General features: G+C 42.2%; 1 protein-coding gene across 1 annotated transcript in view; it reads left to right on the plus strand.

Annotated features, from left to right (window-relative positions):
• The window catches only part of LOC148839811 (dynein axonemal heavy chain 8-like), a 78,974-nt gene that overhangs the window by 7,762 nt on the left and 45,132 nt on the right, over window positions 1–26,080 (plus strand). Inside the window, exons 7-27 of the mRNA XM_088934800.1 lie at window positions 135–236; window positions 763–909; window positions 1,714–1,911; window positions 2,775–2,851; window positions 5,352–5,451; window positions 5,755–5,874; window positions 7,096–7,231; window positions 8,256–8,443; window positions 9,066–9,146; window positions 16,920–17,036; window positions 17,241–17,360; window positions 17,769–17,910; window positions 19,406–19,506; window positions 20,431–20,537; window positions 21,080–21,176; window positions 23,023–23,188; window positions 23,736–23,932; window positions 24,055–24,181; window positions 24,691–24,926; window positions 25,067–25,171; window positions 25,574–25,687. Of these exons, the coding sequence (XP_088790926.1) occupies window positions 135–236; window positions 763–909; window positions 1,714–1,911; window positions 2,775–2,851; window positions 5,352–5,451; window positions 5,755–5,874; window positions 7,096–7,231; window positions 8,256–8,443; window positions 9,066–9,146; window positions 16,920–17,036; window positions 17,241–17,360; window positions 17,769–17,910; window positions 19,406–19,506; window positions 20,431–20,537; window positions 21,080–21,176; window positions 23,023–23,188; window positions 23,736–23,932; window positions 24,055–24,181; window positions 24,691–24,926; window positions 25,067–25,171; window positions 25,574–25,687 (2,778 nt within the window). The remainder of the gene's footprint in view (window positions 1–134; window positions 237–762; window positions 910–1,713; window positions 1,912–2,774; window positions 2,852–5,351; window positions 5,452–5,754; window positions 5,875–7,095; window positions 7,232–8,255; window positions 8,444–9,065; window positions 9,147–16,919; window positions 17,037–17,240; window positions 17,361–17,768; window positions 17,911–19,405; window positions 19,507–20,430; window positions 20,538–21,079; window positions 21,177–23,022; window positions 23,189–23,735; window positions 23,933–24,054; window positions 24,182–24,690; window positions 24,927–25,066; window positions 25,172–25,573; window positions 25,688–26,080) is intronic.

Below are 26,080 nucleotides of genomic sequence, written 5' to 3' on the forward strand. Positions count from 1 at the left end.
CCTCTAGCTGTATTTCTTCTTTCAGCAACCAGCAGGAGTCAGTGATGTAATCTGGTTCATGCTGCAATTCTGCTGACAGAAAAGTGTGATGTACCTTTTTTCCTCATTTTTAAAACAATCCCATATTTTGTTAGGTGACAAACCAGATGGTAACAGCGTGCAAAGCATATATCACTGATAATGGCACATCTCGAGTGTGGGACCAGGAAACACCAGAGATTATCAAAAAGACTCAGGTAAGTTTTCAAAGGGGTTCAGGGAGATGGCCACTCTTAAAGGTAATATTACTATAAACCCAACATACAACAGTAATATTCTTATTGTTTAATTCCTCCTGAATTTCTCCATCAGAAAACTGAACAGAGAAATGTCTAGTTAAGTATAATTACAGTTCTTTGAGATCTCAACAACTACAATAAGAAGGCCCAACCAATCTTATGTCAATTCAGATTTTTAGTAATTCACCGTATGTAATCAGTACATTTTATAAAAATTAATAGCAAGAGAATTAACAAAGCACATTAAAAAAAAACTGTATAAGGATTTTATTTTCAACGGGTCCTGAGCACCCGGTGAGTTACAGACTGTAGAAAAATAAACTGGAATTGAGCAGAGGAAATGGGTAATATTCCTCTAACATCATATCACAGAGGCCTCTCAAGAGGGAGTTTTACAAACACAATTTTACTACTATAAGAAAAAAACCTAGAAAAATGTTGCTAAAGCTGCTTCAGAGAGATGTAATTTCAGTCTTTTTTGCAGGACTGTATCTTCTTGTTTCGGGAGTATCAGGCATGCTTCCACAAGACAAAGAGGCAGACTGTGGACACGCCAGGAGAAAAGCCATTTGAGGTGTCAGAGATGTACATCTTTGGCAAGTTTGAGGGCTTTTGCAAGAGACTGGAAAAGGTGAGCGTTGTAGCGGAACTCTGCAGTGTACTTACTAAATACAGCAGGTTCTTCGCACATTTACATAACTTACAGAACAAGAATGAAACTGAGATCAGAGCAAATTTGTCCTTGCTTCATACCTCAAAGAAATGAAGCCAGATACATGAGTAACATGCATTTTATGAATAGTGTAATAGTGTTAATGTTGTACTTTTGCTCCTTATGTGAAAACAGTGTATCCTGAAATTGGGTAGTTGTTAATTGTGTTTGCCCTTTAATTCATTGGTCATACCATTAAAGCTCATAGAATTAGAATATGTAATGTAATATTTATAATGTATAAATATAACTGTATTGTATGCAATAGCTTTGAAGTTCAAAGCTTTACCTCTTGGTCAAGCACCATACAAGATTGTCTTGATGCAACATCCTTCTCATTGTCTTTCTTATTGAAAAGAGGGCTTGTGAACATCAATTGTTTCATTGTCAAACACACTAGTAGCGTGCTTGTAGACTAGAGAGGGTTCAACTAAGCCTTCCTAATGTGAAAAAGTACAAAACTACTTTTAACAACTCAATCTAGATACTTCAGAGGCAATAGATGTTGCCACAGTTACGGTTGTATGTATCACGCCATCTCACAGTTAGTTCTGCAGTTGCTGTAGTGCGTCCCGACATGCTTCTGTCATTGCCTCCGGCCTTATTGCCATGCTGGAAATCTAACTCGTGTAAACAAGCTCATGGAGATCTTACTCATCAGTCCCTCTGAAGTTCCCAGGTGGAGCACAGCGTTGAATTTGACTGCAGCTCTCTCTGTCACAGATAACACAGATGATCACGGCAGTGAAAACATTTTCTGCTCTCAATAACTCAACGATAGAAGGCATAGATACCTTAGCTGGAAAATTTCAGAGTATATACTACACTATGAAGAAGAAGCAATACGACATTTTGGATCCTAGAAAAACTGAATTTGATGTAGACTTTACAGATTTTATGAGCCAAGTGCAGAACTTAGAGGTAGGTTTTCTTGGTGATTAGTAATAGATTGACATTGTTGATTTATTAATGGTATTTATGGAAAGTTAGAAGTGTAACAGCTTGTTTAGCTTCAATTCACTGGTTTGGTTGAATTCACAGCCTCCCTCACTTACAAGGGGCCAGGGAGAGAAAATTTCAGCCATTAAGGCCAGCTGTCCGTGATGGTATTTGGGCACAGAAGGCTTGGTTAAACAGACGGGGAATGGTTTCTTCTGCATTAAGGACCAGTTACTCTGGAAATCACTACCTCTCTATGTTAAAAGCTCACCTTCTGTGAATAATTTTAAATTAATACTCAACATCCATTACTAAAACTTTTTTATAGCTTTTGATTTTAAGTGTTTTGGTTTTGTGTTAGTTTTTTGTATTTAAGTTTCCAAGTAGTCAAATTATATATAAGTCCTATGACCAGCTGGGGTACAAGCAATCTATGAAAGTTAAATTTTATTTTGCCACCACCAGTCAGAAAATACCAGGTGTGGCCAAATGGCATTTTGAATTTTCCTTTAATTCAACTATTTGGTGGTTCAACTGGTGCGACAGTTTCTCTCTCCTCCCCTGATCTGCTGTGCAGTGGGGGATAAAGTGAGTCCCCTCCTGTATGTAAACAGCTTTAAGATACCAAAGGATAAAAAGGTGCTGATTAACTACAAGGAATTTGTATTATAGTGTAACACGTTTTTCATCATATACTATTAAGCAACAGTAATTATTCCTTACATTTAAAGAAAATATTTAGACAACTTCATGTATCTTGTCATTATTAAATTAGTTTGGAATAGTAGAGAATTGTGGAATTAGAAGATTAACTGTTATAAATATTTGTCATTTAAACATTTCAGCATCAGCTGCAGATGTTTATGAGTTCCTGTTTTGGTAAAATCCTATCATCTCAGCAAGCCTTGCGTTTGTTACAAAGGTAGGTAGTAATACTAAAATATTTTGTAAGGGAGAATGTACTTTTTCGAAACCGGGAACTTGCATAAATTAACAATGATTTATTAAATCATCATGTAAAGACAATGTTTGATTTAGGTATGCTGACATGAAGCTTTCTTTGTACTACAGAATTAGTAAAAAAAACAGTGCCTTGCAAAAGTATTCAGATACTTTCATAGTTTTCATATGTTGTTTCTCTAAAGGGGAACTGTGGCCCCAATTTTCTAGACCAGTTATTAGAGCTCATTAACAAAATAAATTAATTAACAGTATCACAGAATTTTACAAATTCAAAATTAACATAAAAGCATGAAGTTTGTGAAAGAACTGCATTGTCGCAAACCCCTGTTCTCGCCATGTGCGAGAGCGAGAGTTGTCAGAAATTGTGATGTGACACAGCCCTTCCTGCTCACTAGTCACTGTAATGACTAATGTGATGCAATGTACAAGCGAATAAGTACAGACATTTCACTGCAGAAATGTTCCAAAGTGGTCTGCCTGCAGAGTTAACAGGTAGTATTTCTTGTCAAAACTGTCTTGAAGTCTAGAGCAATATTTCCATCAGATTAAAAGAGACGTATTCACAAGCCTGCTTGTTTACAGTGTAATAGGGCTGCTTCACCTCACTGGACGTTTTGTTGTCTCGTTGTGAAACGCAGACCATGACGGCAATATCGCACTGCACATACCTGGAAATGTCATCTATTTTGTGACGTAAATTGGAGGTTTTATGTTACTTTCATTGTGGTTTGAAAGGCACTCATCAATGCTGATTCTTTCTAACCCCAAAATATAAAAATAGCGTTGCAGTTCCCCTTTAAAGCTTGAAGTCATGATAGTAGTAGCAGATAAAATTTTACATAGACAACAACTTACTTTACACAGCCAAAGCAAAAAAAAGAAAGTCAACAGATATTTAATGTTACAGAAAAATGGAAAAGTCATGATTGCATAAGTATTCCAACCTTTTGCTGTGGCAAATCTTCAGTTTAGGTGCACAAACTCACTTTGACAAATCACTCAATTAGCTGAGTAGGCTCTGTGTGCAGTGGTGGTTTACATGAGTTCAGACTAAAATCACCAGTCTCAGTAAGGTTCCTCAGTCAGGTAGTGAACTTCAAGCAAAGATCCAACCCTGAAGACAAAGGAGCTGTCGGAATAACTCCGGGAAGAAGTTCTGTAATGGCTATAGTGGAAGGCACCCAGACGTGAGTTAGTCCAGGTAGTCTCTCCACACTGAGCAGCTGGGTGAGGAGGAAGCTGGGGAATGATGCCACTGCAACAGCTCTCATGCTACTGCAGCTCTTTTAAAGAAACAACAGTTTCTTTTTCAATGACTTTGAAAGAGCAGCAGCTTCAGTGGCTGAGATGAGAGAAGATGTCCAGGAGCCACCTATATCCTGGTCACTCCACAAAGCAGAATTGTATGGAGCTGAAGAAAAAACTTTGAATTTTAAGCACAGAACTTTAAATACAGAACTTGATACCTGACACGATCCCAACGTCGTGCATCACTATGGTATGGTGGTGCTCTAGTTCTGCCTCATCAGCAGGGACTGCGAAGCTTGTCAAGACTGATGGGAACATCAGTGGAGCAAAGTATTGGCTAATGTGGCAAATCTTACAGTAAAAGCTGTTTCAGCAGCACAAGGCCAAAGCTACACTGGAGTGAGCGCAGAATAAGAAAATGAATGTTTTTGACTGGCCCAGTCAATGTTCTGACTCACTCCAATTAATAATCTGTGGAAAGACTATGTATGTCCTTAAAGGATCCTCAAGCAACCTGAGAGAGCTGGATCAACACTAGCAAGCAGAATGGGGAATGGTGAGCAAAGTTGGTGGAGACTCATCCAAGAAGACATGTGGCTGTCATTGCTGTCAGAGGTGCTCCCACCAAATATAGAAATCACGGGTCTGAAAACTGAGGCAACCAACAGATTTCAGCTCTTTCTCTTTCGTTTTTGCTGTAATTTTCTGCAATTTCCCATGCTTAGAAGCCCTTTTTTTTTCCTTCTTGAGTCACCTCTCCCGTCATTTAAACTTACCACTACAGGGGTCAGGGCGGTACGGTTATTTTCAGCAGGACTGGGGTGGCCTCAGCTCCGGTTTCAGTTTTCCCCATGGTTTCATTCATTCATGAAGGTTACAGCAGGTATGGGGCTTTATGTGCTCGGCTCGTCCAATGCCACACTATGGTCTAAGGGGGACCTGCCACAAGAAATTTCAAGGCAATGTCTCTGTGATTTTATGCATGAGAACCACTGTGACCCTCCTATTCACAGTGGCTGTTTAAGTGACTCCTCCAGACTTTAATGGGTCTGTGCTCTAACGCGCAGTAGATCTTCTACAGACATGGTAGGTCAAACATATGCTCAGAGAAAGAGAGGGAACAGGATTAATTTAAAAGACACCCCTTCCAGGAAATTTGAATTTAACATTCTCATAAAACCTCACAATAAATACACTTTAATCTTTTTTAGGTTCCAGAAACTGAATATACCCTGTCTACAGGCTGCAATTTCGAGCATAGTCAGACTCATTCTTCAGTATTATGTTTCGGAGCTGGAGTCTGTTAAGAAGGTAAAGAACCTCTAAATGAACTTATCATTGCTTCTAAGATGGTGAAAAGTACTTTGGAAGACTATATGTTATATTAAAAAAATATACTGTCGTTTTTTTATTGATATATTTTGATTACAAATTAAACATACATTTGAATACATTCACTAAGTTTCAGCCTGAATCTTCTTTAACAAATAATTGTCTCAACTCTTCTTGTTAACTGTTGTGAGGGTTGTATAAATGATGTTACAGTGCAGGTACAGTGAAGTAACATTCTGGAAACCCAGCACATTTTTACCCCCTTTGTCTCTCTCTGCACAGCTCTATCAGGCCCATAGAGAGGACCCTCCTCTGGCACGGAACATGCCTCCCGTCGCTGGTAAGATACTGTGGGTGAGGCAGCTCCTCAGGAGAATACAGGAGCCCATTGAGTACATAGATGTGAGTACTTATTTACCTCCCTGGATTTCCCAATAGTTCATGACTGTACTGAGACAAACCTAATATACTGTACCAAGTATCAGAACAAACTTATTACTCTGTTTAGGCATGTATGTTTTTGAAAAATAAGTATACAGTTCAGGGTTTTTGGTGTTGATGAAATATTTTAGGCATCATTTTATTTAATTGATCATAACCATGATATATTTGAGTGATTTTAGATGTTGAATGTCAAGCCTGGTGAAAATAAAGACATATAAAGAAAGGAACCAGAATGACCCATTCATAAAGAGGACATTGCATTCCTCTGTGATATGATAAGATGGAGCAACATGTCATTTTGACTACTGCAGGCTCACTCTGATGTGACAACTTTCTAGCAACTTTCTAGCAGGACAATATATGTCCTTATGCTACTTGTGAAACAGCAGAGTTCTTCTAGAATGAAAAAAAAATCATATTCTAAGATTAGAATTTAACCGTTTTGTTGTAGATGCCCACTACAACAGATTACAGCCCCATTTAACACCAGTGGGATGAGCTGGTATTTGTGCCATCTAGGGTTCAGAGAGCAATGAAGAGGCTTGTCCCAACCCTATGAGACTACTAGAACAGAGTCTCACAAGACAGTATCTCCACCTGGTGCAAAGTGACAGATAGACAGCTTGCCCTGCTTCCAGCAGCAGACACATGCTACCAGCCTGTAACTCCCTCAGTAGAACCCGTGCTGATTAAAAATGTTAATCAGAATGATGAATTTATCTGTGTCATGTCTGGCCAGTAAAATGTTAGTGCATCTGCTACAAAATACATTGTCATTGTTCTGATACACTTTTATAAATTATTTAAATAGATTATATATAGAAAAAGTCACAGGTATACAGTGTGTACCAATTCCAACAGAAGCCATAGTAAAGCCTATGTTGGTGGCATCTGCATAATGAATTTACCAGTGTCATGTCTCATCAGTAAAATATCTGTACATCTGTTACAAAAAGACTGTGAGTTTTCCGATACCTCTTTAAACGTATTTATTTTGAGGCTGAGCAGATAGTCACAATATGCTGCCATTATCTTGCAGTGATGAATATGATCAAGTAAAATGTGGGGAGATTTTTGAGAGATGTTAAATTTATTAAAAAAGGTTTGGCAGAAACTACAGAAGCACTGGGGCAGATAGGATTTATATTCTTTATCTGATATCCTATATGTGGTTTACAGAGCAACAGTGATGTCCTGTCATGTCCAGAGGGCAGGGAAGCTGTGAAGATGTACAACAGGGCTGCATCAGTGTTTGTGGAGTTTGAGATTCTGTACCACAGGGCCTGGATCAGGGAGGTCTCGCAGCTGCAATATGGCGAGTATCATTACAGTCCAGAGTCTTGAGCAGGCCTGTGCCAGTGAGACTTCAGATCTGAGTACAGAGCGGTCGGGCTCAGGAGTCCTGTTTACGTGAAGTATGAAGTCAGGTTGGGGAATTGGGATTCTCTTTGTAATTTGATTCCAGCTTCCCAGTTCGATTTGTTTTTGAATCCCATGCTACACTATCACTCGCTCTTGAACCCTGGGTTCAATTCATCCCTGCTGAGATGCCATCTTTGTGGTGTTTGCATTTCTCACTGTCTCTTTGTGGGTTTTCATCTGGTGCTCCAGTTTGCTCCCACCTCCCAAAGACTTGGGATAATTAGTGTCTGCACATTGTCCACGTGTGGTTGTGTGTGCCCTGCAACTGACTGATGTCCGTCCAGGGTTAAGCTCTGTGTTTCCATCATGGATTCTGATCTGGAATAAAGTGCTATTCTGTTATAAGTTCAGCTCCTGCTTATTATTCAGTATTTTCTTTAAATACTGTTATGTGATGAAGCTTACTGCCAAATTTAAACTGTATAATCCATTAAATATTCATATACTTATTAAGAAAATCTTTAAGGTCCTGTACTGCTGTAAAACCCTTAAGCAGTACATTTGTCAATTCCTTACATCTTCATTAGATGTACTTTATGTGTAGATTATATGTATTTCAAATACTGAAATGCAGACATTGCACAGTACTTTAAAATATGAACCTACATTGTAATAAACATTTTGACTCTGAAATAAAAAGAAAAAGCTTTACATACATATATGCCTCGCTCCATTGCTTGGTAGGCAACTTTATTTGTAGTGAATCCATACCACCCTTATGACTCTGCAGTGATTTTATGTCTATTGTGAGTTTGACATGCTGCACTGCTGAACCTATTAGTTCAGTTTAGATTAGGATGTTAGACGGTGGGTGTGGTCATACAGATTGATGTCCATTTGCACTGCACATGTGATGCCCAGATTGCCAGTGTCAAGTAAACCAGGCCCTTTGTGCTGTTCATTTACATTTGCTGCAGCATTACAAGCTACCCTGCTGGTTCGGCACCCAGAGACAGGAAAACTGCTTGTAAACTTTGATCCCAAGATCTCTGAAATCGTGAGAGAGACAAAGTGCATGTTGAAGATGGGCCTGGAGGTCCCAGAGCAAACACTGAGGCTGGTGAAGGCGGAGAGCTCCATGAAAGCCAATCGATTCCGCTTAGAGGTAAAGAATCTCGTCAGCAGCCGATCAACAGTGCTTAGAACTGGGCAGATTATCACCACAATGCAAAAACCCACAAAGACATTAAGAAACAGTTTAACATTCATGTGAGAAGTATTACTGAATTCTGACAAGTCTGTACTTGCACTTGCACAATCATCTATCCCTTCTTTATTTTGCTCCAAATGATTCGTTAGGCAAATTACAGGAGCTCAGTTCTGAGGGTGTGCTTTCCATGCTGTGTGCTGTAGGAAGAAACAGGAAAAGATTTCATCAGACGCATATTATAAGAATCACAGCAATGATTCAGGATATAACAGGGAAACATAAATAGGACATGAATAGTAACATGCAAATACATATTTACATACAGTAGTTCAGGTGGGTAGCTGCGTCAGCATGCGTAGGCTGCAAAGGAAAAAGTAGTAGGTTTATTCCATGCTGAAAAGAGAAGAAAGAAAACACAACGTTTCGGCCGTGAGCTCACACCTGAAGAAGGCTCCACGGCCGAAACGTTGTGTTTTCTTTCTTCTCTTCAACATGGAATAAACCTATTACTTGTTCCTTTACATATTTACATGCATATATAATATATATAAATATAATGCCTTTTTGTACATTTCAGACTCTTCTTAACAATTATGAGACAACCTGTGAAAAAATACCAGCAGTGTTTGTTAATCTGCTGGCCTCAAAGATTAAAAAGGTACGTAAAGTTACTGCTGTAAGCAGGGCTGGTTTATCATTCAGTAATAATAATTGTTCTTGTGCATTTGAAAACTACAGTATAAGAAAAAATGCTGGTATTCAGCTAAAGAGTGTCTGCTTTTACATTCATCCACTGTGCATGGGGTTTCGTAAAGTGAATCAGTGTACCTTCCATACATGCAGTATGTAATGTTAACGAAGCAGATGAATACTCAGACAATGCAAGTATACTAGTGGGTCTCAATGTGATATCAAGCTATACACATTGTGGGAGAAATGAATGACAACAAATAATAATAGGAGTGAAAATATTTTTTATATAGCACTTTTCACTATGTCATCATCTCCAAGCTCTTTACAATAAAACAATCAACAAAAAAGCACAGGAAAGCAATTACAACTACAGTGAAAATAGCAGAGTGAAAACTTGGAGTATGAAAGATTTGCAATATCTAACATGAGATGGAAGATCATTGCATAGTCTTGGAGCAACAGCACAAAAAGTACCATGGTCTACCAGTGTCTCCCAAGAAACAGGCAAGCTGAAACAGGCAATATGTCCTGGAGCGTTTTAGGTTTAGTTAAGATCATAACAGCCGAGTTCTGAATGTGTTGAACATTTTTAAGAACATGTCTGGAGACTCCAGCAAACACTACTTTACAGCAGTCTTGTCTGGAAAAGACAAACTTCAGCTTTTCTGTGTCCGACTGGGAGAGCTGTGTACAGATACATGCAGTGTCATGCAGATGAATAAAAGACACCTTCACAACACTGGACATGAGCTTCAAATACAACACTGACCCCAAGAGCAGTGTAAACCTCCTGTTTCCTGATTGGAGAACCAGCCCTGACTCCAGGACCATTAGCAGTCACACTGAGGAGAGCCAGTCAACACGACCTCCTGAGGACTTAGGTCAGAGCCACTCTGATTCCTGACTGGAGAACCAGCCCTGACTCCATCAGCAGTCACACTGAGGAGAGCCAGTCAACATGACCTCCTGAAGACTCAGGTCAGAGCCACTCTGATTCCTGACTGGAGAACCAGCCCTGACTCCATCAGCAGTCACACTGAGGAGAGCCAGTCAACATGACCTCCTGAAGACTCAGGTCAGAGCCACTCTGATTCCTGACTGGAGAACCAGCCCTGACTCCAGGACCATCAGCAGTCACACTGAGGTGAGCCAGTCAACATGACCTCCTGAAGACTCAGGTCAGAGCCACTCTGATTCCTGACTGGAGAACCAGCCCTGACTCCAGGACCATCAGCAGTCACACTGAGGTGAGCCAGTCAACATGACCTCCTGAAGACTCAGGTCAGATTGACTCTGATTCCTGACTGGAGAACCAGCCCTGACTCCATCAGCAGTCACACTGAGGAGAGCCAGTCAACATGACCTCCTGAAGACTCAGGTCAGAGCCACTCTGATTCCTGACTGGAGAACCAGCCCTGACTCCAGGACCATCAGCAGTCACACTGAGGAGAGCTAGTCAACATGACCTCCTGAAGACTCAGGTCAGAGCCACTCTGATTCCTGACTGGAGAACCAGCCCTGACTCCATCAGCAGTCACACTGAGGAGAGCCAGTCAACACGACCTCCTGAAGACTCAGGTCAGAGCCACTCTGATTCCTGACTGGAGAACCAGCCCTGACTCCATCAGCAGTCACACTGAGGAGAGCCAGTCAACATGACCTCCTGAAGACTCAGGTCAGAGCCACTCTGATTCCTGACTGGAGAACCAGCCCTGACTCCAGGACCATCAGCAGTCACACTGAGGAGAGCCAGTCAACACGACCTCCTGAAGACTCAGGTCAGAGCCACTCTGATTCCTGACTGGAGAACCAGCCCTGACTCCATCAGCAGTCACACTGAGGAGAGCCAGTCAGCACGACCTCCTGAAGACTCAGGTCAGAGCCACTCTGATTCCTGACTGGAGAACCAGCCCTGACTCCATCAGCAGGCACACTGAGGAGAGCCAGTCAACACGACCTCCTGAAGACTCAGGTCAGAGCCACTCTGATTCCTGACTGGAGAACCAGCCCTGACTCCATCAGCAGTCACACTGAGGAGAGCCAGTCAACACGACCTCCTCAAGACTCAGGTCAGAGCCACTCTGATTCCTGACTGGAGAACCAGCCCTGACTCCATCAGCAGTCACACTGAGGAGAGCCAGTCAACATGACCTCCTGAAGACTCAGGTCAGAGCCACTCTGATTCCTGACTGGAGAACCAGCCCTGACTCCATCAGCAGTCACACTGAGGAGAGCCAGTCAACACGACCTCCTGAAGACTCAGGTCAGAGCCACTCTGATTCCTGACTGGAGAACCAGCCCTGACTCCATCAGCAGTCACACTGAGGAGAGCCAGTCAACACGACCTCCTGAAGACTCAGGTCAGATTGACTCTGATTCCTGACTGGAGAACCAGCCCTGACTCCATCAGCAGTCACACTGAGGAGAGCCAGTCAACACGACCTCCTGAAGACTCAGGTCAGAGCCACTCTGATTCCTGACTGGAGAACCAGCCCTGACTCCATCAGCAGTCACACTGAGGAGAGCCAGTCAACACGACCTCCTGAAGACTCAGGTCAGATTGACTCTGATTCCTGACTGGAGAACCAGCCCTGACTCCATCAGCAGTCACACTGAGGAGAGCCAGTCAACACGACCTCCTGAAGACTCAGGTCAGATTGACTCTGATTCCTGACTGGAGAACCAGCCCTGACTCCATCAGCAGTCACTCTGAGGTGAGCCAGTCAACATGACCTCCTGAAGACTCAGGTCAGAGCCACTCTGATTCCTGACTGGAGAACCAGCCCTGACTCCATCAGCAGTCACACTGAGGAGAGCCAGTCAGCACGACCTCCTGAAGACTCAGGTCAGATTGACTCTGATTCCTGACTGGAGAACCAGCCCTGACTCCATCAGCAGTCACACTGAGGAGAGCCAGTCAACACGACCTCCTGAAGACTCAGGTCAGAGCCACTCTGATTCCTGACTGGAGAACCAGCCCTGACTCCATCAGCAGTCACACTGAGGAGAGCCAATCAACACGACCTCCTGAAGACTCAGGTCAGATTGACTCTGATTCCTGACTGGAGAACCAGCCCTGACTCCATCAGCAGTCACACTGAGGAGAGCCAGTCAACACGACCTCCTGAAGACTCAGGTCAGAGCCACTCTGATTCCTGACTGGAGAACCAGCCCTGACTCCATCAGCAGTCACACTGAGGAGAGCCAATCAACACGACCTCCTGAAGACTCAGGTCAGATTGACTCTGATTCCTGACTGGAGAACCAGCCCTGACTCCATCAGCAGTCACACTGAGGAGAGCCAGTCAACACGACCTCCTGAAGACTCAGGTCAGATTGACTCTGATTCCTGACTGGAGAACCAGCCCTGACTCCATCAGCAGTCACACTGAGGAGAGCCAGTCAACACGACCTCCTGAAGACTCAGGTCAGATTGACTCTGATTCCTGACTGGAGAACCAGCCCTGACTCCATCAGCAGTCACACTGAGGTGAGCCAGTCAGCACGACCTCCTGAAGACTCAGGTCAGAGCCACTCTGATTCCTGACTGGAGAACCAGCCCTGACTCCATCAGCAGTCACACTGAGGAGAGCCAGTCAACACGACCTCCTGAAGACTCAGGTCAGAGCCACTCTGATTCCTGACTGGAGAACCAGCCCTGACTCCATCAGCAGTCACACTGAGGAGAGCCAGTCAACACGACCTCCTGAAGACTCAGGTCAGAGCCACTCTGATTCCTGACTGGAGAACCAGCCCTGACTCCATCAGCAGTCACTCTGAGGTGAGCCAGTCAGCACGACCTCCTGAAGACTCAGGTCAGAGCCACTCTGATTCCTGACTGGAGAACCAGCCCTGACTCCATCAGCAGTCACACTGAGGTGAGCCAGTCAACATGACCTCCTGAAGACTCAGGTCAGATTGACTCTGATTCCTGACTGGAGAACCAGCCCTGACTCCATCAGCAGTCACACTGAGGAGAGCCAGTCAACACGACCTCCTGAAGACTCAGGTCAGAGCCACTCTGATTCCTGACTGGAGAACCAGCCCTGACTCCATCAGCAGTCACACTGAGGAGAGCCAGTCAACACGACCTCCTGAAGACTCAGGTCAGAGCCACTCTGATTCCTGACTGGAGAACCAGCCCTGACTCCATCAGCAGTCACACTGAGGAGAGCCAGTCAACACGACCTCCTGAAGACTCAGGTCAGATTGACTCTGATTCCTGACTGGAGAACCAGCCCTGACTCCATCAGCAGTCACACTGAGGAGAGCCAGTCAACACGACCTCCTGAAGACTCAGGTCAGAGCCACTCTGATTCCTGACTGGAGAACCAGCCCTGACTCCATCAGCAGTCACACTGAGGTGAGCCAGTCAACATGACCTCCTGAAGACTCAGGTCAGATTGACTCTGATTCCTGACTGGAGAACCAGCCCTGACTCCATCAGCAGTCACACTGAGGAGAGCCAGTCAACACGACCTCCTGAAGACTCAGGTCAGAGCCACTCTGATTCCTGACTGGAGAACCAGCCCTGACTCCATCAGCAGTCACACTGAGGAGAGCCAGTCAACACGACCTCCTGAAGACTCAGGTCAGAGCCACTCTGATTCCTGACTGGAGAACCAGCCCTGACTCCATCAGCAGTCACACTGAGGAGAGCCAGTCAACACGACCTCCTGAAGACTCAGGTCAGATTGACTCTGATTCCTGACTGGAGAACCAGCCCTGACTCCATCAGCAGTCACACTGAGGAGAGCCAGTCAACACGACCTCCTGAAGACTCAGGTCAGATTGACTCTGATTCCTGACTGGAGGACTAACACTGATTCCAGGACCATTAGCAGTCATACTGAGGTTGATTCTGTTGTGGAGCTGACAAGGAGAGAAATGGTGAACTAGTGGAATCCTATGGTACAATCTGACTCCAGATGTTATCAATTTTAGATTGAAAAGACTCATAACATTTTTATATTATATTGCAGACTGTTCTAGAGTACTGTTTTTCACTGCAGTTAGGAGATTATGAATAATGGAAATAGAGGTTCCAGGATTTCTCTTCCCTTCCTTAAATATCTTCCCCAAAGCCCCTGGCTTTGTGACAGTCAATGCATTCCTTTAGGATTGTTGGTGTTTTTTGAAGGCAAGTAAATCAACATGTTTCTTTTCCATTTGGATTTGCACCAATAGGACTTTTAAGTATAAAATCTGGTTACCATAGAATCAAATAAATGGAGGGCCTTTTTAATATTTACTATTAACTGTAACTTAACTATATAAAATACCACCCAGTATGAAATTGTAAAGCATAAATGAGTCCTCAAGTCTACTTAATGGAGCTTACAAACTTAAACAAATAGCCAGATGTTCTGAAGTATCCTGTTCAAGGACATACAGTGCCTTGCGAAAGTATTCGGCCCCCTTGAACTTTTCAACCTTTTGCCACATTTCAGGCTTCAAACATAAAGATATAAATTTTTTATTTTATGTGAAGAATCACCAACAAGTGGGACACAATTGTGAAGTGGAACGAAATCTATTGGATTTTTGAAACTTTTTTAACTAATAAAAAAATGAAAAGTGGGGCGTGCAAAATTATTCGGCCCCCTTGCGTTAATACTTTGTAGAGCCACCTTTTGCTGCGATTACAGCTGCAAGTCGCTTGGGGTATGTCTCTATCAGTTTTGCACATCGAGAGACTGAAATTCTTGCCCATTCTTCCTTGCAAAACAGCTCGAGCTCAGTGAGGTTGGATGGAGAGCGTTTGTGAACAGCAGTTTTCAGCTCTTTCCACAGATTCTCGATTGGATTCAGGTCTGGACTTTGACTTGGCCATTCAAACACCTGGATATGTTTATTTGTGAACCATTCCTTTGTAGATTTTGCTGTATGTTTGGGATCATTGTCTTGTTGGAAGATAAATCTCCGTCCCAGTTTCAGGTCTTTTGCAGACTCCAACAGGTTTTCATCCAGAATGGTCCTGTATTTGGCTGCATCCATCTTCCCCTCAATTTTAACCATCTTCCCTGTCCCTGCTGAAGAAAAGCAGGCCCAAACCATGATGCTGCCACCACCATGTTTGACAGTGGGGATGGTGTGTTGAGGGTGATGAGCTGTGTTGCTTTTACGCCAAACATATCGTTTTGCATTGTGGCCAAAAAGTTCGATTTTGGTTTCATCTGACCAGAGCACCTTCTTCCACATGTTTGGGGTGTCTCCCAGGTGGCTTGTGGCAAACTTTAGACGAGACTTTTTATGGATATCTTTGAGAAATGGCTTTCTTCTTGCCACTCTTCCATAAAGGCCAGATTTGTGCAGTGTAAGACTGATTGTTGTCCTATGGACAGACTCTCCCACCTCAGCTGTAGTTCTCTGCAGTTCATCCAGAGTGATCATGGGCCTCTTGGCTGCATCTCTGATCAGTCTTCTCCTTGTCTGAGCTGAAAGTTTAGAGGGACGGCCAGGTCTTGGTAGATTTGCAGTGGTCTGATACTCCTTCCATTTCAAGATGATCGCTTGCACAGTGCTCCTTGGGATGTTTGAAGCTTGGGAAATCTTTTTGTATCCAAATCCGGCTTTAAACTTCTCCACAACAGTATTACGGACCTGCCTGGTGTGTTCCTTGGTCTTCATGATGCTCTCTGCGCTTTCAACAGAACCTTGAGACTATCACAGAGCAGGTGCATTTATACAGAGACTTGATTACACACAGGTGGATTCTATTTATCACCATCAGTCATTTAGGACAACATTGGATCATTCAGAGATCCTCGCTGAACTTCTGGAGTGAGTTTGCTGCACTGAAAGTAAAGGGGCCGAATAATTTTGCACGCCCCACTTTTCATTTTTTTATTAGTTAAAAAAGTTTCAAAAATCCAATAGATTTCGTTCCACTTCACAATTGTGTCCCACTTGTTGGTGATTCTTCACATAAAATAAAAAATTTATATCTTTATGTTTGAAGCCTGAAATGTGGCAAAAGGTTGAAAAGTTCAAGGGGGCCGAATACTTTCGCAAGGCACTGTATAGGTCACTAACAGGCCTTGGCAAAGCCTTGGCATTTTATATAAACATGTAAGTCTAGACCTTCCGTAGCGGAGCTAGTTCGGATACGGTGACGTCAGCGCCCTCACTGCGCGTAGCAGGGACCTCAGCTGCCTGGGCTGAGGGAGCTCTCCTTTAGCTCACGCGGTTGGTGCCCTGTTGTGTTACGCCAGAGACCTGGGTTCACGCCCCAGGTGTGCGGGACGGAATGGGTGGCGGAGGGCACAAGCTCGCGCGGAACCGCTACGGTCACACTTTCTTATAATACATTTATTCTAAAGTAATTCATCCCAGTGGGTGTAAGGTGAGATACATTCTGGAAGAGATACCAATCCATCGCAGGGCACACACAGACACAGGTACGCACACATTCACACCAGAACTTGTTATTTAAACTTAAAGTTATTTTAACCTAAATATTATTTAAACTTGTCAATTCTAAACTGTTCATTCCTCAGATGAATAGTAAAACAACCCTAATATAATACATATTATTTTTATTTAAAATTGTAATTCCTGGGGGTACGGTATATTTTTGACCTGTTTCAAAGTTGTTCTCTTAAACCTGTTGCTTTTCTCAGCAACAGCACCATCAGCCCAGGGCTTTCATGTCACTGTAAAGAGCTGAAGAGCTCTTGTGTTTGTTAGATGTTCTGTCCTGTGTGTGGAAGTAATATTACCTTGTGTGTTTTTTTAGGTGGAGGCAGTGCTTCGACATGGACTGACTATACTAAGCTGGTCCTCCCTCATCCTGGACAGCTTCTTCTGTAGTGTGGACATGGCTTTGTCTGATTTAAATCAGCTGCTTAAGAAGGTACAGGCACTTAGGCATGGTCTTGATCAGATTGATTTCTATACATAGTGTTTGGATTGCAAAAGAAGATGATAGGTAGATGAATATACGTTTTAAAGGAAACATGGGAGAGCAAGTTCAATGAAAGACTCTGACTCAAATTAAAGTCTAAACTGAGTGTTTCTAAACACAATTAGAGTACCCTGCTCTGCACCTTTTCTCCAGGTGAGGGATATATGTGAGATGCACATTGAAGCTGTGCTGCAGGACATTTCAGAAACTGTCCTGGTAGACCTGCCTGAGGATGGGCCCACCACACTAGAGGACGTCCTTGTTAAAAATGAGGTATGCAGAAATGACCGTCAGAGCCTTTAATGTGTCTATTTACAGTAACAGCTACGCATCTCATTCTGTGTGATGAACAATACCAAAGTTCAATCAATCAGTCATTGTGTTTGGTATAGCTCCCTTCACAGCAGATAAAAAACATCCTGCTGCCTCCGAAAAGAATAAACTCTGCAGCTCTCTTGTTCAGTTAAGATTAATCCTTCTGCTCATACTCTTCCCAGTTTAGAGTAGTCTTGATTAGGTGGGGGGATGATGTGACAATGCTGCTTTCTGGGTTCAATTATCTTCTTTTTACAGAGAACCTGACAATATTGTGAAAATGTCTTGGTGAGCGAGAAGTGAGAGTGACTTGGCTAGGTAACCATGTGGGTTTGGAATAAAACTGCCATAGATACTATCTTTCAGAGTCGCTCAAAGGAGTGGGCAGACAGCATGAACCACAAGAGCAGACGTGTAGAAGAGTCTGTGAAGGAGCTGATTGGCATCTTTAAAGCAATGTATGAGTCCAAGGAAACAAAGAAAATAGTAGAGGAAACCACTGTGCCAGGTTTGTGCACTGAAATATTTCATTTTCTTTCCCAGTGAGAAATACCACCAGTTAACAACATACTGTACAGTACATTCACAGTTTATTTCCTGGTAGTAACAGACTTGTAGATATTTTTTTACCTTTTTGGTATGACTGAAATGGACACAAAGAGTCTTGTCACAAAGTGACTGTGAAACTGACAGTTTTTATATCTTGTAACCTGGTCTAGTCAGATCTCAGAAAGTCCACACCAGTTTAGCAGGGTCCACACCAGTGTCCCAGTATGGTGACCAGGGACACTTTCGCTGTCTGTAGGAGGTGCTGTCCGTGTGATGAGATGTTAAACTGAGGTCCTGACTCCTTGCTCATTAAAAACTCCATGGCTCTTCACAACAGTAGGGGTTTAAATCCCAGTGTCATGACTAAATCCTAATCTAGGCTTGAACAGTGTGGTTTCCCCAAAGTTCCCCCTTACTCTGTCTGCTGAAGCAGTTTCTCTGATCTGTGTGCAGTGGGGCTGCTGTGTGTCTCCAGGTGAGTGAACAGGCAGGACTGATAAAGTGGTGAAGAAGGTCCACTCCCATATTGCTAAATTATATTGATAAAAATATATGGCTTAATTCAAACAGGTCACTATATATACTTAAAGTTAAACTAATTTAGAAATTTTAAAACTGATTAGACCCTGCATCTAAAATCAGTCTTCATTATCACCTGTTTTCACTATCGAATAAACTGAGTATCAAAAGAAACTTATCACTTATACAGTAACTGCAACAAGTTTAGAAATGTATCAGAACAATAACAATGTTTTTTGTAGCAGATGCACTAACATTTTACTGGCCAGACATGACACAGATAAATTCATCATTCTGATTAACATTTGTAATCAGCACGGGTTCTACTGAGGGAGTTACAGGCTGGTAGCATGTGTCTGCTGCTGGAAGCAGGGCAAGCTGTATATCTGTCACTCCTGCTTTGCACCAGGTGGAGATACTGTCTTGTGAGACTCTGTCCCAGACCTCTCCTACAGGATGTGCCCGTTCACTGCTCTCTGAGCCCTAGTAGACACATGGTGACCTGACTTGACATCAGTCCCTGCAAGTGGAGTTCTATAGCACATCAACGCTCCTGCCCAGACCATCACAGCTAGACCTTTCTATCGATATAGGTGAAATGGCGTGACCTACAGTATGTGTCCCAGGTTCTGGTCTAACATTGACAGGTCTTCTGTGTTTTTCTTGATTTTAATTAAGCTCGACATCTGACAGGTTAAACTAATCATTTCCTCTGCACAATTAACACTGTACAACTTTGTGCTCACAAAACAGTGAAAGTCACCTAAGGTATCATGATCAGTTATACATAATCTAATCCATATACTTTATCTTTCTGTATGTACTCTCTAGTTATATGTTTCTTTTGATGCTTATTATACTGATATCACCCACTCTCCTATATTAAAAGTAAAAACATTTGTTTTCTAAAATGTCTGTACCAACTCTTATTTAAGAACGTAAGCGTGTAGCATTCACAGAGGACACTATTGCAAATGAAGAAGACAGCCACACCACAGAGCACCAGGAAGGGGAAAAAGGGGATGAGTTTGAGAAGGTAAGGGGTCTGCTTGGAATATATCACCAGGAGAAAACTAAGACCTGTAAATACAGAAACAGCAGTGTCAGGTGACACAGACGTAGAAACTTGCTCAGGGTAGTGGACAGAACACTACTCTGACACTACTTGGACATCTGAATTGTTGGAATAGCTCTCTTCATTGTACTGTACATAGTCTTTGGTTAGCTTTTGATATGTGTTGCTTGAGGTCGAGATGGAAAATTAGTTACATTTACAGATCACACAACTTAGGGGGAGTGACAAATGGAAATCAATGGCAGAGAATTACGAGGAGACAGACAAAATTGTGAGCTGTACACTAGGCAAATAAAAGAGGACACTTCTTAATTTATAACGATGATGTAGATTCCAGAATAGTCAGTTATAGTAAACCAGTCAGTTAAATTTAGATTAAATCGAGAAGTAGGCAAACACCTGTTAGATGACATTTAATATAGCACATAGGGTTTTGCTTGTAGGTAACATTAATTATAAATACAAAATGGAAAACATTAAATGGAAATGGAAGAGTCTGCTGTATGTATGAAAAAGACAGGGAACAGTATATCGTAGAGGGTATGTTCCTGCACACTTTACTGGTGGGTTGTGGGTTCGAGTCTGTGCTATAGACACTGCTGTTATATCTTACCCCAGCTGCTCCAGTCCAACAAGCTGTGTAACTCGGAACCAGTATTTACTAGGGGTAGGCTCTGTGATGGACCGGCATCCTTTACAGGAGAGAGTCATGCTCTGTCTGTTCACTTAACATTGTGGAAAGTGGGATAAGCTCTGAACCGAAAAGCCATTCTGGCTCAAATATGGAACCACCAAATACTTATGAAAACGATGTAGGTTTAAAGCTGACATGTCATTTACATCTTGGAGACACTGTGGGGATGCCAATGTTTTTATTTATTCCAGGAGTGCAAGGAGATGTATGCTTACTTTAGCCATCAGCTGTTAGATGCATTGCTCAAGTCGACACGCTTGTCTCTGGACACCTTAAAGAGAAGGATTTTTGTCTCTGTGTGAGTAGAAACATGCTTCAAGAATAAGACCTATCCTCAAAGTAACCATATAATAATGTTTTTAATGAAGGTACATATATATAGATTGAGTATCATAATGGAATTACATAAACAACCAATATATAGTTTTGTATTACATTTTTTTGATAATTCAGAACCTATTGATTTTAGCAATATTGTGTCTCTTGTGAAGATGTTTGTGTAAGGGAGCTACTTCAGGGTGAGTTGACTACAAAGGAAGAAGTAAAGGCTAATTGTAGAGTGAAAAGTAGAAAGAAGAAAAGTGGTGTTCTTCAGGTGTGAGGAAGGATCTCCTGAAGATGTTCTATAGCAGAAATCTTGTGTTTTCTTTCTACATTTCAGCATGGATGTAACCTTTACTTATTCATTTGTGTCTCTTTTGACCTCTTGGTTGACTGGAAAATGTAACATTTCAGTTGCTGGACAGAAAAAGTGAAAGAAGGTTATATAAGAATTGTCAGAAATCGGTGCTGTTGTGCCTTGAAATACAGCACATTATGTGTGAATCTCTTTACTTTTAGCTTGTCTGCAAGAAAAGGGCTCTTCAGTCAGTCAAGTAAATCAGAGGAATTAATTACCTTTTTAAAATCAGAAATGCACCTGGCAATACCTAACGTGGTAAGTAATTCTTCTGTCACAAAGTGTTAAAGGTTCAAGGGTTCTCTTGGACTCTGGACCCCCTTTGGAGTGTGCTTCTTGCTGGGTGGCCTCCTACATCTTTTTTGTAGGGAAGCAGTCTCTGCCACACTGTGATGCGAACCTGTGTTGAGTCTTTCATGAAAATCACCCCATTGAGACACCTTGATGACTCTTCACCTCTTTCATAAAAGCACTGTCAAAATAAATAACATGATAGTCAATATACAGTTTGACAGAAAGACCCCTGCAAGTGTCAGGCAAGCAACAGAAGTCAGCTTGATGATTGACAGGAGTTGATGATAAAGTGAACTGTAGTAATGGCTTCTGGGATCCAAATTAATATGTGAAAGGCAAATAGAGATGAAATCCTCTATGGGAGATCTTGGACTGGCAATTATCCTACTGTCCATCTTTGCATGAAAATGTGTGAAACGTGTATTAACACTTGTTCAATGAAGGATATTACAGTTGCCCTGACATTTTAACATTTGCCTACATGAGTGAGAAAGAAACACAGAAAATCTTAAGGTGCGTATGAACACATTAGAGCTAGACAGCAGTGGTACCCGCTGATTATGGCTGTTTCAGACTACAAAAGCAGAGGTGCCTTTGAATTGCACTGTTGTTTCATTGTCCTAAACAATGGATTTGTGGGTTGTGTGAAAATTCCATACCCATTTCCTGTAAATATTCCACATTTCTATAAGAACATAAGAAAGGATACAAATGAGAGGGGGGCATCATTTAGTATCTTAGAATATCTATTATCAGTCTTCTTTAGTAGATAGAAGCTAATTGATAGGAGGATCTTATCCAGCCATTGAAAATAATGTGTGTTTCAGTTTCAACAACATAGCTGTGCAGCTTGTCCTAGTCTCCTGCAAGCCAACAGACAGGGCGATCTTGCATGAACAGGAACTGCACAGCTCTGGGAGCTTTTGCTCTTCATTTATCTGTGCAACGTCTCACAAAGATTTGAAGTTGTCTTGTCTTTTGTGCTGCAGCCTTTGTCTTGTGTTATGATCAGAAATGGATAAATGATCAAATGATCGTGTTAAAGATCTTTTAAGATAATCTGGTCTAACAAGATCAAGTTGAAAGATTTGAACAATGCCTTTTCTCTTGATAAATTGTCATATTGTAGAGGGGGTTGAAGAATGGGTACCGTCAGAAATAAACAGTGCTCTCGGTTGTCACTACATCACTGTTATAGCAACGCACATGTGTGATATATACTGTACCATATGTCAATTTGTGTAGCACATCTGCACATTGCCTCTCTCCATGTGTCTGTTGCACATAGAGACTGCGACTGTCATTACTTTCAAAGCCCAGTAAATTTCCAGATGTGTCTCTTCACAGTGTGGAGTTTAGTTTTACTCTTGGTTTTCCATCAGTCAATATGTTTTCTGCTTTCTTACATCTGTTGTGTGTTATATGAGCTATCGTAAAGCGCTTATGGACAGTTGAAAAGTGTTTATAAATCAAATGGTTTATTAATATCACTAATAGATATCTGACAGATCTGACGCTCTGTCTGATACTGACACAATAATCACATGAAAATTGAATAATATAACATTTAATTTTTTCCTCTGGCAAATGTATGTGGTTCTTGCCAGCAAGGTACAACGGGCAGTAAAAACCATTTACCCTCATTAACCCTTTTATGAATCAGTGTATACAAATGAGGGGAAATGGGCTTTTTAACAGTATTGCCTTCCATCACAATAATGAGATAGCACAGCGAGGAAGCAGGAGTCTTGGCTTCCAATGCCATGACATGATGATGACTTTAACCCTTCCTGTGCTGGCCATGGTGCAGGTCATGCAGCCCAGCCTGGATGACATCCAGCAGGCCATCAACCGGCTGGTGCATCTGGTGCTGGAGGTGAGCCGTGGCATAGCGCAGTGGGGCCAGGCGGGCAGGCACAGGGGCCCCGCTGCCCTGGAAGACAGCCTCGGTGGGGCCAAGGGCACGCAGCGCTCCAGTAAGAACGCCGCCCTCAGCGGCTGCCCGTCTCCCTGCACGCCGCTGGGGTTTACTCGCAGCATTCTGCCACGTTAAACACACGCGTGATGCAGCTGGCTTCGGATTTAATTCATGGTGTTCAGATACCTGCAGCGTTCAGGCACCACACAGACCTTAGTTTTATCAGTCCAAAAAGGACAGAAAACGAAATACTCAGAGAAAAACACTTCCTGTATCAACAGAAAAATGCAAACTAAATGAAATATTTGCTCTCTAAAATATATTATTTTTCGAATTTGTCTAGTAGAACCTTATTTTGCAGGTCTTGCCTAGTTAAATACTTCTTAACAAAAATGTAAACTTTGATGTTGAAACAAATATACTGTGGTTAGTAGGTCTCGCCATATACTGGGTATGTTGTTAAACAATATTGTTCACAAAAAATACCAGTTATAAAAGAATGACACTTATTATTGGGACTTAAAATACTTGGTTGTGGTACATTTGTATTCATGTTTTTTCATTGAATGTATTTTAAGTCTTTATTTTTGCTGGTGGCACTTTAGGAACCGCGGATGAAGACATTCCTGTAAAGAAGCTAAAAAACTTTTATCACAGCGTATCAGAGCACAAGGACATTTGTAAGATTGTGGTGCTGCTGACCTCTGCAGTCAACTCCCTGAGGAAACCGGCCAGTGACGTTCTCCAGCAGTTCCACAGGTTTAAGGGCATCTGGGCAGAAGACAGGGATGCCAAGGTCAAGGTCTGTGAACTGCAATTGTTGGGTTCAAACGGTCCTCTTACACCATTTCTGCATTGGTTAGTTCATATACAGAATCCTAAAAATATGAGAATATTGTTTGATTCTTGTCATTTATTTTGTAGGAATTTATGGCAAGTAACCCGTACCTGACACAGATAAAATCAGAGATTTTGCACTATGTGGCTTTTGAGCAAGAGATTGAAGAAATCAAGCCCACAATCATTTTAGGATCAATTGAGTTGTCTACAGGTACTTATTACTTATTGTCTTGAAAATAATATACTGAATACATCATTTACTGTAAGTGTAATTCATTTAGTAGAAATATACAACTGCTCAGACTGGGGAGCTCAGGTCAGGTTTGAGATTTGTGCTTGTACAACTAGACTGTCCTTTATCTGAAGGCACATGTTCATTCTCCACTATAAGAACATTCTTTACACGTCATTTTCCTAATTTGAACAAACATTTAGTTCCTGTAATGGCCTTCAGATTCCTATTGTTGTACTACTGGAGTTACTCCAGTCTGCCATGCCAGCACTAGTCCTCAGTTACCACTGAGACATCCTTTCCATGTGGAAATGTACACGTTTCATTCAATCAAGCAATAACCCAGTCAGTGACTTAATTACACGCCATTTCCAGCTGAAGCCATTTCCGAATGCCTGTTACTGGGAACACCTGCCATACTGTGGAATAAAAAGCAGTGCTTTGTCCCCACAGCGCTGACAGTTCTGCAACTGATTTTACTTTTACAGCACCACTGAAGCTGGCCTTGACAGTGGAGGCTAAGGCCTGGAAGATGCTGTTGTGCAAATACCTGAATGAGGAGTATAAGAAGAAAATGGCAGATATCTCAACATTCATTGGGGAACATCTTAAAAAACTCTCTCGACCAATTCAGGATCTGGATGACGTGAGATTTGCAATGGAAGCTCTGTCAAACGTACGGGAATCAGAGATCCAGATAGACATGACCTTGGGACCCATTGAAGTAAGGGTTCACTACACGTCTTTATAGGAGTAATAAGATACAACATGTGGTCTTCACAGTTTGCAAAAAATGATGATATGCAATAATTCCTGACTGTCTTGGAACTTCTGTTTTCATGCCAGCATGTTTTTGCTTGACAGGAAGCCTATGGGATCCTGAATAGATTTGAAGTGGAAGTGACTAAAGAGGAGGCTGAAGGAGTTGACACTCTCAGATACTCTTTCATCAAATTACAGTCCAAAGCCGTGAGTGTGATGGGTTGGGAACTCATGCGCATTGATGTCGATAGATTGAGTTGGGGGAAGACAATGGACCGAGTCCCAGTGAGTGAGGATAAGGTGGAATTAGTTTGCCAGACCTACCTTGGCCACCAGCCACACAGTGACCACAGGCCTGCGGTACTGCCAGTGAGGGAACACATCTCCAATCAGTGCTGAACATGTGGCGTTGTGTCAGGCTCTCCAGGGAGCCTGCCTCCTCTGGGTGGGTACACTGCTGCGTGGGGAGGGCCTGCTCTGCATTCAGACAAACTGTTACTTTACAGATAATCTGATAGATGCTTCTATATGATAATAACAAAACTGGAAAATGTCAGAAGGAAGGTGTCCACACATGAAGACTGGATTTGATTTTCTTTTTTTCAACAGAGATCTGTGCAAGATGAATTGGTACGTGTGCAGCCCAAGTTTAAAGCAAACTTGTTGGAATCAGTAACAGTTTTCCAGAAGGATGTCTTAACATTTGTAGACCAGTATGACACGGTAATGATCTTCCAGAAGTTACCTCTTGTTACAACATACTATAGATGTAGAGGTGCAACAGATATTATTCATATTCAGACTTGGATCCTGCATTTTTCAACAAAGAAAAATGTTTTTATAGACTTTAGAGGCTATATGTGGTATTAAACACAGGTTTCACATAAATCATAATAATCACTTCTCTGCCAGCTACTGGGTATTGTATACGTGTGGAAGTGGCAGTTTGGGGCCACTTATTTATATCCTACCCATCCACTGGAGCACCAGAACTCCCAGTGATGGTTTGCTAGTGGCTCATACTGGGTCTAGCCCTGATTCTGCCTCTCTAGAGCTCGAAACAGTCAGTTGTTTAACAAGACTCAGGGCAATATCTACAAGATAAATTAGTCTCCT

This window comes from Atractosteus spatula, chromosome 2 (assembly GCF_055471065.1).
Source record: "Atractosteus spatula isolate fAtrSpa1 chromosome 2, fAtrSpa1.hap1, whole genome shotgun sequence".
Lineage (NCBI taxonomy): Eukaryota > Metazoa > Chordata > Actinopteri > Semionotiformes > Lepisosteidae > Atractosteus > Atractosteus spatula.